Source organism: Myotis myotis, unplaced genomic scaffold (assembly GCF_014108235.1).
Source record: "Myotis myotis isolate mMyoMyo1 unplaced genomic scaffold, mMyoMyo1.p scaffold_m19_p_16, whole genome shotgun sequence".
Lineage (NCBI taxonomy): Eukaryota > Metazoa > Chordata > Mammalia > Chiroptera > Vespertilionidae > Myotis > Myotis myotis.
The window spans coordinates 8,339,239-8,355,513 of record NW_023416320.1 but is presented as its reverse complement, the minus strand read 5'-3'; the positions used below and the strand labels follow the sequence as shown (position 1 = coordinate 8,355,513).

The window sequence follows — 16,275 nt, the reverse complement described above, 5'->3', positions numbered from 1 at the left end:
TATATTTTTCAACAATAATTCCCTAACTTGGCTACATATCAGAAGCATCTGGGGAACTTATTAAAATCACAGTTTCTTTCCTAGGAATTCCCCCTCCTCAATCCCAAGTGTTATTTAGTAAGAACAACCCAGGAGTCTGTTTGTTTTAAAAACTTTCCCAGGTATGTGATGCGGCAGCTCAGCACTGGTCCATGAGCCACACTGCTCAGGAGCCAGTGCTACAATGTGGTCCCAGTGGAGAAAATATTGCTAGAATAATAAGTAATACTCATATAGCTATAAGCAGCTTAACAACCCTACAAGACAGTGTCCCACATGATTCCCATTTTACCTACGGGTGCACTGAGGAACATGGCGGTTAGGGACCTTAAACCCCCACGGCTAGTAAAAGGCAAAGCAGATTCAAACTGCTGCTCTCCTCACTGGCCTCTGGGAAATACAGGCATGGCCACTGCCTAAAGCGGAAGGCAACTAAGAAACCCACCACAAGGAAGAGAAACAAAAATAAAGCCTCCAAACTAAAGACGTGCATTTGAACCTCATAAAACAGAAAAAGCTCATATACACCTACTTCATTCATTAAGTAGCCTTCCCTGTTAATCTACTTACCGTCTGAAGAAAGGCAGGAAATGCCTTCACAGGAACACTTTTGTGGAGGGACCTAGCCTAAGAAGGAAGACAAAAGGAAACTGGTTTGAAATATAAATATTTCTGGAAGTAAACACTCTCCCTCAGAAAGTGAACACAAAGCAACTGGTCATTTAACAACACAGCTAGGGCCTCTTTCAAAAGCAAGAAAACAGCTCTCACTCCTGCAGATTACAATTAATTTCTTAAGCTTAAAGGACTCAGGAAAAAGAACTATATTAAGAATTCCATTCTCCCTTACCAGTTGACTTTGGCATTTTCCGGCTGCCTTATAACATCCTGTAACTTTGACCCTCCAGCTCTGTGGTTGGGGGTCAATGAAGAAAGACTTGTGTTCACAAGTCCCAGCACCTCCCAGCTTAGACGGTCATTATCTCCTGTTTAGATGAATAGAAGATCCTCCTAGCTGATCGTTCTGCCTCTGTGTTCCCCAACCTTTAAATCATTCCACACAGCCAGCCAAGTGAATGTTCCTAAGTCACTGTTTTATGTTTATTTTCTTTAACATATGTCCCTCATTGAGCAAGTCTCAACTATGCATCTTGGGATTCAGAGGCCGCCACACCTTGACTAACCTCATCTAACTCACCGCCCTACTTCTCTGGACTAGGAATCCCCGAAGCTCTCAGGCTGATGCCCACCTGCTCTCACCAAGCCCACCCATTTCCAGGCCTTTGTGTACACTGTCAGATACCACCTCTGCTTCCTGACTCACATCTTCACCCCTCCCCTGTTTCACCCGTCTACTAAAATTGCTGTCTTCAAAATCATCCATGCCCTACTGTTCGCCCTACCTCTTTTCTCTTCATCTCCCTGTAGCATGCACAGTTTTATCACTCCCCCTTCTTAGAATTTGTTCCTCCCTTGGTTTCTAACACACTGACTCTCAGGTTCCTACTTCTTTGATCATTCTTTCTTTCTTCTTCCTAAGAAATGGCCCTTTCTCCTTCCACCTGAGGAATGGAGATGGGCCCTAGGCCCTCTTATCCAGATGTACATTCTCCTTGGGCAACGACATCCAAACTCAGAGCTTTAACCATTTCCTTCCATGTGGATGGCTCCCAAATCTCTCTCCAGTTCTCATCTCCTTTCAAAGTCACAATCCTGGATTCTTTAACAGCCCATCTCCCTAAATGTCTTCTAATCCCCTTCTATTCAATGATGTCCAGCAGCTAGTCTGTCTACTGATCCTAGTGTACCACTGCTTTTTTACTACTATAGTCTTTGAATGGCCCCATCATCATCTCTACTTGAACTCTGTGCAGCCTTCAACTTCCCCTCTTCCTGATCCTGCCACAATCCAATGAGTTATCAAGTCTAGTTGATTCTAGCTCTGGGTTGTGTGTGTGTGTGTACACATAGATAAACATCCACCTTCTCTAAATCAGACACTCTTAAATGTGGCAAAAGGAGATTATTCACTAGTGATTATTATTAGAGTAGCAGGATGAAAGCCAAATTACAGCATGAACAGTGTCAGGGTGGTGAGGGCCTTGAGGTAACAATGAATGCAGACCACTTATTCAAAAAAGGTTAATTGTGAGGGAAAAATAAGAAACAGGAGGGTCCACAGGATGCCGATAACTTCAGAAGGCAGCAGCAACAAACCAGAAGATAAGAGAGACAAGTTATCGGAGAGGCCAACTGAAAACCCCAGCTGGGACCGCTGAGCATGCAAGGTCCTGGGAAGGGAGGAGAGGCATCAGCCCTGCAAGGCAGAAAGGCACGCAGCCCGAGAGACAGAAATGGTGAGCGATGATCAGAGTGGAACCTAACTGAGGAAGCCCAGTAAAGGGGCACACATTTGCTGAAAGGGAGAAAGCGGTATTTTTTAAAAGTGGAGAAAGTTTACAATAGTCCCTGAGATAAATCCACTGGGATTTCAATGAAAGTTGGAATACAGTCTGCCAAGTAGGGAACAGTATGATCTAGGAACAGCCACACCTAAATGATTTGTGGGGGGGGAGGGGAAGGCTACTTACATGCTTCAAGTGCAAGTGCGCCTGGCTGGCAATGTCATATATCACATCTCTTACATTTTTATCTTGGTTCTTCCGTAGAAAATCCTCTTGTGAAACGCCATGCTGTGTTGAAAAATATTATATTAGCAATTAAAAAGCGTACTTAAAACTAACTTAGCTCAAGAAAACAGGTGAGAGAACAGTAAGTACAATATAATGTCTATTTTGTTTTTAAAAATATATGGATGTGTACATATGTGTACGTATGGCTGTGTATATACACACAGGCGCGCTCTCTCTCTCGGAAGAATATGCAACAGGATGATAATTAACAACAGTTGTAGTAGTAGAACAAAAATACACAAGCAAGAGCCCTAGCTGGTTTTGCTCAGTGGATAGAGCGTTAGTCCTGGGTTCGATTCCGGTCAAGGGCACATGTCCAAGTAGCAGGCTTGATCCCCAGTAGGGGGCGTGCATGAGACAGCCGATCAATGATTCTCATCATTGATGTTTCTACCCCTCTCTCCCTCTCCCTTCCTCTCTGAAATCAATAAAAATATATCTTAAAAAAATACACAAGCAAGAAAACAAACATATAAGACATCTTAAAAGCACAGACAATAATGATTCTCATACAGAAAATAAAAGTTCTCATGAACTATATTCTTGTCTTAAGGATGATTTCCTCCTCTAAAATAAAGAACAGGCTGGTCCTGGCCAGGTAGCTCAGTTGGTTGGAGCCTCATCCCAATATGCTAATAAGGTTGCGGGTTTGATCCCCGGTCAGGGCACATACAAGAATCAACCAATGAATACATAAGTGGAACAACAAATCAATGTTACTCTTTTTTTTTTTTAATTAAATCTTTATTGTTCAGATTATTACATTTGTTCCTCTTTTTCCCCCCCATAACTCCCCTCCTCCCAGTTCCCGCCCCACCATCCGCCCTCACTCCCCACCCACTGTCCTCATCTACAGGTGAACGATATTTGTCCAGTCTCTTCCCGCATCTCCCACATCCCTTTTCCCCCCAAGAATAGTCAGTCCATTCCCTTTCTATGTCCCTGATTCTATTATGATCACCAGATTATTTATTCACTTGATTCTTAGATTCACTTGTTGATAGATGCATGTTTGTTGTTCATAATTTGTATCTTTACCTTTTTCTTCTTCTTCCTCTTCTTAAAGGATACCTTTCAGCATTTCATATAATACTGGTTTGGTGGTGATGAACTCCTTTAGCTTTTCCTTATCTGTGAAGCTCTTTATCTGACCTTCAGTTCTGAATGATAGCTTTGCTGGATAAAGTAATCTTGGTTGTAGGTTCTTGGTATTCATCACTTTGAATATTTCTTGCCATTCCCTTCTGGCCTGCAAAGTTTCTGTTGAGAAATCAGCTGACAGTCGTATGGGTATTCCCTTGTAGGTAACTGAGTTTCTTTCTCTTGCTGCTTTTAAGATTCTCTGTCTTTTGCTCTTGGCATTTTAATTATGATGTGTCTTGGTGTGGTCCTCTTTGGGTTCCTTTTGTTTGGGGTTCTCTGCGCTTCCTGAACCTGTAAGTCTATTTCTTTCACCAGGTGGGGGAAGTTTTCTGTCATTATTTCTTCAAATAGGTTTTCAATATCTTACTCTCTCTCATCTTCTGGCACCCCTATAATTCTGATGTTGGTACGCTTGACGCTGTCCCAGAGGCTCCTTACACTACCTTCGTATTTTCGGATTCTTTTTTCATTTTGCTTTTTTGGTTGGGTGTTTTTTGCTTCTTTGCATTTCAAATCTTTGCCTTGATTCTTGCGCTCCTCTGGTCTGCTGTCGGGAGTCTGTATAATATTCGTTATTTCAGTCCGTGTATGCTTAATTTCTAGTTGGTTCTTTATCATAACATCGAGGGTCTCATTAGATTTCTTGAGGATCTCACTACATTTATCGACGGCTTCTAGACAGTTCTTAAGAGACCTTAAAAGTGTGGTTCTGAACTCAATATCCTCCATTGACAGTTTTGTCCTGTTTCTTTGTCTCCGCATTTTTTATGCTTTCTTGGTGCACCCCCTAGTGGTCTTTGTGCGCAGTCTTGTTGTAGTTAAGCATTGATTGTTATCGGCAATAGTGGGGATGATTTGACCTCCAGGCTAACTGACTATGAGAGTCAGCTGTGTCTGCAGTGGGAGAGCTTCTATGCTGGATCTCTAGGGCGGTGCTAATCTAGCCTTTGCCTGAGGCTATCCAGCAAATGGCTCTGCGCAGGGCTTGGGCAGGGCGGGTCCCCGGGGATCTACAGGGCGGGCCGGAGCGAGCAGTTATGGCTGCTCTCAGTTCCGTCCCTAGGGGCTCTGCCTCACAGAGTCCCAGCAACCGCTGCAAACCTCGGAGAGAAAGCTGCGTTCGAGTTCCGACCGAAGCCAGACAGTCCCGCTTCTCCCGTTTGAGTCTGGGTCCCTAGAGACTCGCCCGGATCTGGAGCTCAGAGTCTGAAACTCCCTCCCAATTGAAAACAACAACCGAGCCCTCCGCCGCCAGCCCGCTCCGCGCGCGCACTCTGCACCTTAGTATTTCACTTCAGCACTGCGCCTCCTCTGAGTCTGGGTATGATATTCTCTTTCCTCCTAGTTGTAGAATTTCCCCTCAGCCAGCCTTCCTGTGGTTCTGGATGATGTCCGTTCCGTCTTTTAGTTGTTTTTTGAAGTGGTTGTTCGAGGCAGCAATCTCCGGCGTTAACCTATGCCACCATCTTGGTTTCTCCAGCGATGTAACTAACTCACCAATGTTACTCTTTCTCTCTCTCTCTTCTCTCCTCAATTAAAAAATAAAATAAAATAAAAAAGAACAGGCTAAGCTAACAGCAGGAATAATTACTGTCATTGCTTGGAAAGGAGTAAGCATCCACATGAAGCTACACCAAGTGAGGTTCTCCAGATTTCCTTACTCATAGCTCCACCAGAGACCGAAAATGCCTGACTGACAAAAATTCTCACTTGATAACCAAGGAGCCGAAGAGAAATATGCATTCATTTCAAAGCAGTTACTTGAATAGACAAAGCAAAGAGCCAAGAAATAACATCCTTCCCATCTTCCTGAGGTAAATACAAGTAACAGCCTTACCAGCATACAAATGTCCATGGGAAGGAACACCCTTCTTCTGCTAGTGTGATACGGCGTGGCTCTCAAGCAAGTGACAATGCCGTGCGCCTTTCCAATGTGACTTGCAGCGTGATCTGCATGAAGATCCTTTACACCTATGGTTTTGAAAGTAATCAACAGGACTGCTCTTTAAATGCATAAGTCAACAGAAGTACAGAGAAATCACCTACACATGTGAAACTAATTGTTTATCCTAATGCATTCACATCTGAAAAACAGGGTCTATGAGTAAAATGGGCACAAAAACAAGCTGACTACTAAGCAGGTTTCTGAACTTGAACTTCTAAATAAGTTGTCCTCAGACTATATCACACTAAGAGCACATGTGGAATTATAATCAGCTATCATGGAAAAACAACACGAGTGTTTCATTTCTTCTCAGTGCAACGTCCATACGACCTCACTTTAAGTATATTCTGCTCTTTGCTCCCTCCTTTCATTGTGTTGGCAAACATGTCACCAAATGCGCAGGCAGAACAGGCCTGGGAAATTCAATATGCACAGGATAAAATAACATTTATTCCTTTAGGGTGACATAAAAATATATTACCTTCTCCAAATGGATGTTACTGTCCTTGTGCCAAGTAATTTCCTCATTACAATCCTCATTACTATAAGACCTTCCCAGCTTAGAGGCTTAAAAAATCATCAGCCCTGACCTGTTTGGCTCAGAGGTTGGAACATCGGCCTGCGACCGAAAGATCTCGGGTTCGAGTCCCGGTTGGGACATATGCGGGAGGCAACCAATCGATGCACCTCTCTCACGTCGATTTTTTTTTTTCTCTCTCTGTCTCTCCCCTTCCTTTCCACTCTCTCTAAAAAAATCAATGGAAAAAATATTTTCGGGTGAGGATTAACTAACATAAAAAAATAAAATAAACATCAGCAATTACCAGATTATTAATTATGACATTCCCATGAAGTAGATAAAGTATTTTTTTAAATATATTTTTATTGATTTCAGAGAGGAAGAGAGATAGAAACATTAATGATTAGAGAGAATCACTGATTGGCTGCCTCCTGAACACCCCCCACTGGGGACTGAGCCCACAACCTGGGCATGTGCCTTTGACCAGAATCAAATCCGGGACCCTGTAGTCCGCAGGCTGATCCTCTATCCACTGAGCCAAACCAGCCACAGCTAAAGTATTTTTATTGGAGCCTAAGTATTGTGATTAGTCTGCACTCCAAAGACAAACATATATTCCTCTTCTTGCTCAAAAAAATATATATATAGCTGTTCCTTTACAAAAGATGCAAAGAAAAACTTCAGTGTTAAAGTGGTTAGATTGTCAAATTATGAAAGAATGAAGTCTGAAACGTGTTTTATTCAGAAAAAGAGAAGTTATGAAATTAAAAAAAACACAACTTACCCAATACTTCTAGTGTTAAATAAAGAAGAGAACTCTGTGTGTTTTCGGCATAATTTTCCAGTTCCTGGATATTACGATATGCTTTGTCATCCAAATTTTTTTCCTATAATCAAACAAAAGGCAAATCAAGTTTGCTGAATTATCCAAATTTATAAAGACACGATTTTTTGCCCAAAAGAACTGAATAATAAAAATATTAAGTATATACTGTTTATATAAAGTAAAAGAAGATTAAAATAAAATTAAGATATGAAAGTTCTACACAATCATACAAATCACCCCTCAAAATAAATACCTCAGGATTAATCTCAATGCACAAATCACCATGAACATAGGTTGGCTTAATTTTTAATTCCTTCGAAAGCCCAAGTTATCACGAAAAACTGACTTTACTGAGCTCTTACTTCAGCACTAGATATTATCTTTTTAATCTTAGCATCCCCCCAAAGATAACAAAATAATACTTTTCCCATTTTGCAGAAGAAGAAACTGAGTCATGGACACATTAAGTAATATTCCTAAGGTCACATTCTATATAATAAAACCCTAATATGCAAATCAACAACACGGTGGAATGACCGGTCACTCTGATGCACACTGACCAGCAGGGGGCAGATGCTCAACACAGGAGCTGCCCCCTGGTGGTCAGCACACTCCCACAAGGGGAGCACCACTCAGCCAGAAGCCAGGCTCGCAGTTCCTTAGTGCTGCCGCGGAGGCGGGAGAGGCTCCCGCCACTGCCACTGCGCTCGCCAGCCATGAACACAGAGCGGGCCTAAGCTGGCAGGCGGACATCCCCTGAGGGGTCCCGGACTGCGAGAGGGTGAAGGCCAGGCTGAGGAACCCTCCCCAGTGCACGGGCCTCTAGTAGCTAATAAATGGTGGAGATAGGATTCAAACCACACATTTTGACTGTCAAGCCCATGGTCTCAATAAGGAAAAGGTGCCTAGGAAAAGAAAGGACTTCCCATTTATTTGCTGCTATAGTCTTTACAATGATATGAGCAGTTATATGCACAGGATAAAATAACATTGGACCACTGTCAATTGAGATGGAGTAACCATTTCATCTCTTCTGCATGCATAGTTTAGACAAATGTAAAAAAAAAGAAAAAGAAAAAGAAAGGAGACTTATAACCCAGTCTCTCCATCCCCAAAATAAATCTTCTATAATAATAAGAGTTTAATATGTTAATTAGACCAAACAACCTATCCACTGGCGCCAGGCCAGCCAAGGCAGGTGAGATGAAATTGGTCGGGGGCTCAGCCATCACCCCATGATCACCCCATAGAGGGAGGCCCAGGCCACTGACCGTGGGGCTGTGGTGGGTGGGTGGGGCCTCCCTCTGTGAAGGAAGCCTGGGTCCCGGGTGCCAGAGGGACCCGGTGCCAGCAGCTGGGGGAAGGAAGGCCTACTCTTGCATGAATTTTGTGCACTGGGCCTTTAGTGGTCAATAAAGTAACAGGATTAATGAACTGAGCACAACTCTATTCACTCTATTCAAGAAACAAAAAGTGTAAATCTTAGTAAAAGCTAGCCACTTTTATAATAATACATTAACAAAGACTCTGTTTTCAAGGTGATACACCCTTCCTCTTCTTTTTAATCAGAAAAAATTGACACCAGCAATGATTCCAGGGGAAAAGAAATATGTCCAAATCTTTTATATTTAAAAAAATGACATAACTCATATACCATAAAATTTATCTTTTTAAAATATATTAGGTCAGTAGTTTTTAGTATATTCACCAAGTTACGTAACCATCACCACTACCTAATTCCGGAATTTGTTTTTTGTTGTGTGTTTTTTTTTCCCTGTAATCCTCACCTGAGGATATTTTTCCACTGATTTTTAGAGAAAGACAGAGAGAGACACATCGACTGGTTGTCCCCTGCACAGGCCCCAACCAGGGCTAGGGATTGAGCCTGCAACCAAGGTACGTGCCCTTGACTAGAATCGAACCTGGGACCCTTCAGTCCATAGGCCGAGGTTCTATCCACTGAGCCAAACCAGCTACGGTGAATCCCGGAATGTTTTCATCACCAAAAAGAACTCCATATCCAGGAAGCAGTCACTTCCCATTTCCCTTCCCCCCATCTCCTGACAAGCCACGAATCTACCTTCTGTTCCCATGGATTTGTCTGTCCTGGACATTTTATAAAAACACAATGATACAATATGTGGCTTTCTGTATCTGGCTTCTTTTAATTAGCAGGTTACTAAGTTTCATACAAGTCTAAGCTTCTATCAGTACTTCATTCTTTTTAATTGAAGAAATTATAAACAATATTCCATTGTATGGATATACCATGTTTTGTTTATTCATTCATTGATAGACTATGAGTTGTTCCTGTTTTTGGATTATGCTGTTATAAACATTGTATACAAGTTTTGTGTGGACATATATTTTCATTTCTCTTGGTATATAACCTAAGAGTAAAATGCTGGGTCTATAGTAAACTCTGTTTAATTTTTGAAAAACTGTTTTTCCAAAGCAGCTGTACCATTTTACATTCCATGGGGAATGTACGAAGGATTCCAATTTCTCCACATTCTCACCAATACCTTTTTTATTATAATCGACATAATCTACATATGAAGCAGTATCTCACTGTGTTTTTTATTTACGTTTCCCTAATGAACACATACTGAACATATCTTCAGGTGCTTATTGGTCATTGGTATATCTTCTTAAAGAATGTTTACTCAGATCTTTGCCTATTTTTATATTGGATTATCTGTCTTTTTTAGTGTTTAGCTCTAAGAATTCTTTACATATTCTAGACACTAGTCTCTTATCAAATATATAACTGGCAAATACTTTTCCCCATTCTATGAACTGTCTTTTAACTTCCTTAAATTTTTTAATTTTGATAAAGTCCAATTACCAGGTATATATTTTATTTCTTGTGCTTTTATCATATCTAAGAAATCACTGCCCATCCTAAAGTCACAAAAACTTATGCCTATGTTTTCTCCTAAGAGTTTTACAATTGTCTTACATTTAGGTTTTTGATCCATTTTGAGTAAGTTTTTGTATACGGTGTGAGGTAGGAGTCCAAATTCATTCTTTTGCATGTGGCTATCCAGTTTTCCCAACATTTGTTGAAACAAATATTTTCCCCACTGAATTATCTTCACGCTCTTGTCAAAAATCAACTGACTATAAATATATGGGTTTATTGTTGGACTCTCAATTCTATTCTATTGATCTGTATGTCTATTCTATATCAATACCACAGTTTGATTCCTGTAACTTTGTAGTTAAGTTTCGAAATCAAGAAATATGAGTCCTCGAACTTTGTTCTCCTTTTTCAACATTGTTTTGGTGATTCTGGGTCCCTTGCATTTGCATAAGAATTTTAGGATCAGCTTGTCAATTTCTGTAAAAAAAGGCAGCTGGAATTTTTATTGACACTGCATTGAATCTATGAGGGGAGACTGAGCACAGTCCTTTACTTTTAAATATTTCTCCCTACAAATGCTAAGTGTTATTATTCCATTAAACAGGAAAGCAATCTCTGCCTTAAGTTTTCCAATTTTCTTAATGTCATAAAACCAGGACATCTGAAAAAATGATTTTCTTAGTGCTAATTAACTCTATAGGTCAAATGAGCAATTTTTCTTAATGTTGAAGTCACCATCTCATTTTGGCTAATATTATTACTAGAGGCCTGGTGCACTAATTCGTGCACAGGTGGGGTCCCTCTGGGTGGCCTGTAGGGATCGGGCCGAAACCCACAATCCAACGCCGCCTGCAGCTCCTACTTGCCGCTCCCACTTATCCCAGCCCCACTGTGCCTGCCGCAGGCTTGTGCCCAATCAGTCCCGATAGGGAGAGGCTCGCAGCGCTCACCAGCCATGAGCCCTGCGTCTGGCGCCCTCCCAAGGAGAGTGGCCTGCAGATCGGGCTGAAACCGGCTCTCCAACACTCCCTGAGGGGTCTCAAATTGCAAGAGGGCGCAGGCCAGGCTAAGGGCCCTACTAGTGCATGAACAGGCCGGGGAGGGATAGCGGGAGGGCTCCAGGGCATGTCCAGCCCATCTCACTTAGTCCCAATCAGCTGGACCCCAGCAGTAAGCTAACCTACCAGTTGGAGTATCTGCCGCCTGGTGGTCAGTGCGCATCATAGCAACTGGTCGACCAGTTGACTGTCTGCCCCCTGGTGGTCAGTGCACGTCATGGCAACCGGTTAACCAGTTGACTGCCACTTGGTGGTCAGTTCATGTCATAGTGAGCGGTTGAGCAGCCTTAGCATATCATTAGCATATTTTGCTTTGATTGGCTGTTCAGTTGTTTTGCTGTTCGGTCTATTTGCATATTGCCCTTTTATTATATAGGATTACTGTAGTTATGGTTATTCATAGGTTATATCCACATAAAGTTAAGTAAACTTGCATTTCCATGGCAACAGTGCATTATAAACATCAGGCCAATGAGGACATTGAGCCAACAATGTATCAGAAAGATTGCACAAGTTAGCCCAGGTCATTGAGCAATTTGTGGGAACTATAATAGAACTCAGTTCTAAGAACTTAGCATAGGATTCTATTCACTAGAACCATCAAACTTTCCTTATTTCCTCTACTCTTTGGACAGAGATCCAAGAACTGGGTTGACTACTCAAATTTTGATGAAAAATTAGTTTAAAGATTAAAAAGGAAGAAAAATGTAAGACTTGAGCAATTTCAACTTACTCTTTCATCAATGATTTTCATAAGCCATCTTTTAGTCAGGTTATGTCTTTTGACAGCCTAAAAAAAAGAAGAGTATTATAAATTTTTAGAAAGCACTAGAAATGACTTCTGCAGACCTGAATAAAAATAAGCAAACCAAATACAAAACTAGGAAAGGGAACATTTGTAATAACTCACCACCAAATAAACAGCTGTGTTAAAGCAATACCAGGAAAAAAGAAAATGTCCCTAGAAAATATTTCCAAGTAAAGATAATACAGTGGGGCCTTGACTTACAAGTGTCCCGACTAACAAGTTTTTTTGAGATATGAGTCGTCTCTTGGCCGATTTTTTGCTTTGAGTTGCAAGCTCAAAAAAATTCGGGTTACCAGCCAGCTTCAGATACCCCACCGCTAGTTGGCGCAGCGAACGTCACAGTGATTTGACATACGAGTAATTTGAGCTCCGTCACGGAACGAATTAAACTCATAAGCCAAGGCCCCACTGTATATCTAAAACTTTTCCACTGGTCTGTACTTTTTATTATACTATTAGTAGTTTAATGATTCCACTTTCAAACAAACACAAGAATTAAATACCCAAGCTTCTGTTATTGATGCACCCTGATGTCTATGCTTGCTTATTACATGCAAACTTCTTTCCATAGGATAAAGATTCTAATGAATAAGAATAACCACTTATCCAAAAGGAAAAGAGTAACGAAAACTCCAAAGGGAATAATCTGCAAGGCACAGTATTACTTAAGCAAGTAAAATCACTCTAGTAGAAAAGACCACACCTTGTGCCCACATCTCAGTCTCTAAAAGCATTTCTCCCAAAGAAACAGGGATCCAAAGAAATGAGCAATTTCCAGAGTTGGGCAAGGAAGAGTTAATATGATCCCTAGAGTATCTTATTGTTCCAGAAAATAGAAAATGCTCAAAAAAATTATGGGAGGCAGTTTGAAAGGGCTTCCCACTGTCCAAATCTGGGACTATTTGAACACCAAAATAATTAAGTTTAGTAATGAACTATAAATACTGGAAAAAAATAGAATTTCATGAGTTTATAACAATAATTAATAGACAAATAAATAAATATAGGAGAGTGAGAGATAAAAAATTGGTTACTGCCAACTGGTAAATGTGCTCGGAGTATTAGAATTGGAAAATGAGCATTTTGCAATCATAATAGTAAAGGCTGAATCAGATAAGAACCATCAATGAATGCTATGTTTCAGGGGAAATTAATGAGGAACAGAATATTTGCACTGTCTTACAGTTGCCAGGAGAATTATAATTATACAGTGGGAAAACCAGGCAACATCTTGACTGGATGATGAACGTTAACAATGCCAATAAGGTACAGATGTACAAAATATGCCTTCAGATATTGCCGGGAGCCGGTCCATGCTTGCTGTTTCAAGGGACCTGGCATATATGGCATACTGTTCTTAATATGTTTGCTCACCTTCTTGGCACTATGTGTTTTAACCAAGGTCTCTGAGAAAGGTTGTTTCCCCAGGTAGGGATTTTCCCCTGAAGTTAGGGAGGGAATAAAACCTCTTAACTAAGTGCCAGGTGGGTAATTAATCACTTTAACTACGAACAATCATGCTTAAGCTACATAATCTTTACTCCCTGGAATGGAGATAAGAAACGCCCTAACCTTTGAAATAGAGATTGATAGGATTGGAATCAACTGGTATAAATACAGATGTAGGAGGCACAGAACCTACACAGAACGTTCTCTAGAGACAGAAGAACTTCGCTGGGGAGAACATGGCAAAAGATCCTGGACTGAACCTGACTACAGAAATTGGCAAGAGAACCTGACTAGAACCTGGTGACTGAACCTGGCTGGAGAACCTGGACAGAACCTGGCTGGGGAACCTAGCAAGAGAACATGGACACAGAACCTGGCTGGAGATCCTAACCAGAACTTGGCTGGAGATCCAGACCAGAACTTGGCTGGAGATCCTGGCTAGGCTGCTGATGAACTGAATGCTGCCTCCATGTCATTCCTTCTTAGCCGACTCCATCCACACCTTTGGGGACCCCTGGACCTGCTGGGGTTGGACCCCGGCAAGATATGACACCCGAAAAAGACATCGTCTATGCAGTATTATGGCCAAGAATGCACAACCTGAGAAAACACCAGATGAAACCAAAATGAGTTATGTTCTATTAAAAAAAATTGGAGGGGCTATCCTCTTCGAAAAGGTAATGTCATAGAAAAGAAAGGAAGGCTGTGGAAATGTTATAGATTAAAATAGGCTTAAGAGATAAGACAAATATTACCTGACCTTAGACTGGATCCTATACTGGAGGGAAAAAACACTACAGTGGACATTATTGGGTCAACTGACAAAACTGGAATATAAATGGAAAATTAGATAAAAAGTGTTATATCAAAGTTAAATTTACAAGTCGTCACTGTTTTGGTTATATAATAGAATGTCCCTATTCTTAGGAAATACTCACTAAAGCATTTAAGTTCTTCTATCTCATTCTGAGGGGAATCCGAGATCAAGGTAAACAACAAATTATTTGTAGGAAGCTGAAAACCAGCTGAATAAAGCATAAAGACTTTGAAAACAGAAGTCGAACAGAATAAAGACCTTGGCTATAAACATAAATTTAAACTACAGAGAAATGGAGAAACCCATATGAAATGTCTGAGAAATTAGATATTCAACTACTTTGTACTCTAAAAGCACCAATGAAAGAGTGCAGCAGGAACGTGCCCTCAGACAACATGGTCACTGTTTCTCTACTTATCTCTTAAGGAACCTGAGACTCTTCGAAGAACCAATGGGAGGTTTTACTGGACAGTGGTAATATAAGCACATGCTCCTGCAGAATGAGGAGGATAAAGAACATACAAGGAGGGCAAATGCTCTGAACACTACTTGCTCCTTTCAAATATTCGTATTAACCTTCAGCACTGGTCATATAAAAGAGCTGGCCAGCCCTGGCTGGTTTGGCTCAGTGGATGAAGCATCAGCCTGCGGACCGGGGGGTCCCGGGTTCAATTCCGGTCATGGGCATGTGCCTTGGTCGCAGGCACATCCCCAGTGGGAGGTGTGTAGGAGGCAGCTGATCGATGTTTCTCTCTCATTGAAGTTTCTGACTCTCTACCCCTCTCCCTTCCTCTCAGTAAAAAACCAATAAAATATATTAAATAAAAAAAAAGAGCTGGCCAACATTAATCATTAAAATTTAAGCTGTTATTATAAAATTGGACAAATTGGCACAGATTTAAACATTCTGTAATTCAGATATGTCTTGTGTTTAAGAAAATCCAAAGCAAGATAAATTTGTGTTAAAGGAATTCTGACTCTTCATGATATTTCCTGACTAAGGCCAGAACTTTCAATGCAAGTCTTAGTATAAACCTCTACTGCAGTGAGGTTTGTGTATAAAATAATAAACAGCACCAGCCGGTTTGCCTGTAGATTCTGGTCAAGGGCTCATGCCCGAGTTGCTGGCTCGATCCCCAGTAGGGGGTGTGCAGGGGGCAGTCAATCAATGATTCTCTCTCATCATTGATGTTTCTATCTCTCTCTCCCTCTCCCTTCCTCTCTGAAATCAATAAATATGTATTTAAATAATAATAATAATAATAATAATAATAATCAACAGAAAGTTTCTGGATTTTAGAGATACTTTTCTCTAAACTGAGTCACCTAGGTTGAAGTTACTGAAGTGGGATGAATAGAGGTCAACAACTAATCTAATACTCACAGCTTCCCATCCACTTTTTCTTCTCAGTCCCTGCTGGAGGGGCCTGGCTTTCCATCCTTACTGGGGCTCTGTGAAGTCAATCTGGGGCCCAGAAACGGGGTCTGCCTCTGCTGGCGCACAGACCTGAGAAGAGGTGTACCACTGTCAGGTCTGTGAGTGGCTGCTGGCACAGAAACTGTCTTTCGGCACTCATCATATTACAATGGGGACACAGATCAGTGACAAAAGCACCTAATTCCCTTCCTCTGTTCTTAATTTAGCATATTTCTAAACTGTGCAAAGCTGTGTATGAATGAGGGTTCCATACAGCTGCTTTAATGTAAAACTATTACATACATCTATCTATACAAATAATACTCTAGCCCTTCGGTTTCCATTCTCTAAAACCTAAAATTCACCAACAAATAGGCAATCCTATCAAACTAGAAAGGCAGTTTTAGATTTCTGTCTAGACAATATTGAGAGCATGTCTCCCTTCAGAGGTAGAACAGAAAATTTACCTGCCATTGCTTCAAATGTGTAGGGTTTAAATTCTGCAACCAAATATGTGGAAAATAATTGATAACAAAAAGTGACCAGATCCCTCTTTTTTCCTTTAATAAAGAAATACATCAAAAATCTGTGCAAATTATTCGTGTATAATTTTAAATTCTTCCCTCCAAACTAACATATATCAGAACATTACATGAGCCTAACAATCATTTTAGGACAGACTGCCTATCACTAT

At 41.0% G+C, this 16,275-nt stretch overlaps 1 protein-coding gene and 1 non-coding gene across 10 annotated transcripts in view; one reads left to right on the top strand and one right to left on the bottom strand.

Moving 5' to 3' along the window:
- NDUFAF6 (NADH:ubiquinone oxidoreductase complex assembly factor 6) overlaps positions 1-16,275 on the bottom strand; it is a 28,181-nt gene that overhangs the window by 7,569 nt on the left and 4,337 nt on the right. For 8 of the 9 annotated variants that reach the window (XM_036337762.1, XM_036337763.1, XM_036337760.1 and 5 more), the window contains exons 4-8: positions 11,824-11,880; positions 7,125-7,227; positions 5,713-5,846; positions 2,631-2,732; positions 610-666 (exon numbers count right to left, since the gene is read on the bottom strand). In XM_036337762.1, coding sequence (XP_036193655.1) covers positions 610-666; positions 2,631-2,732; positions 5,713-5,846; positions 7,125-7,227; positions 11,824-11,880 — 453 coding nt within the window. Of the gene's footprint in view, positions 1-609; positions 667-889; positions 1,026-2,630; positions 2,733-5,712; positions 5,847-7,124; positions 7,228-11,823; positions 11,881-16,275 lie in introns of all 9 variants that reach the window. The other variant, XR_004972414.1, reaches the window with a different exon arrangement.
- Positions 8,088-8,222, top strand: LOC118671089. The gene has a single exon (XR_004972601.1). It is a non-coding gene; the product is annotated as a small nucleolar RNA SNORA20 (small nucleolar RNA).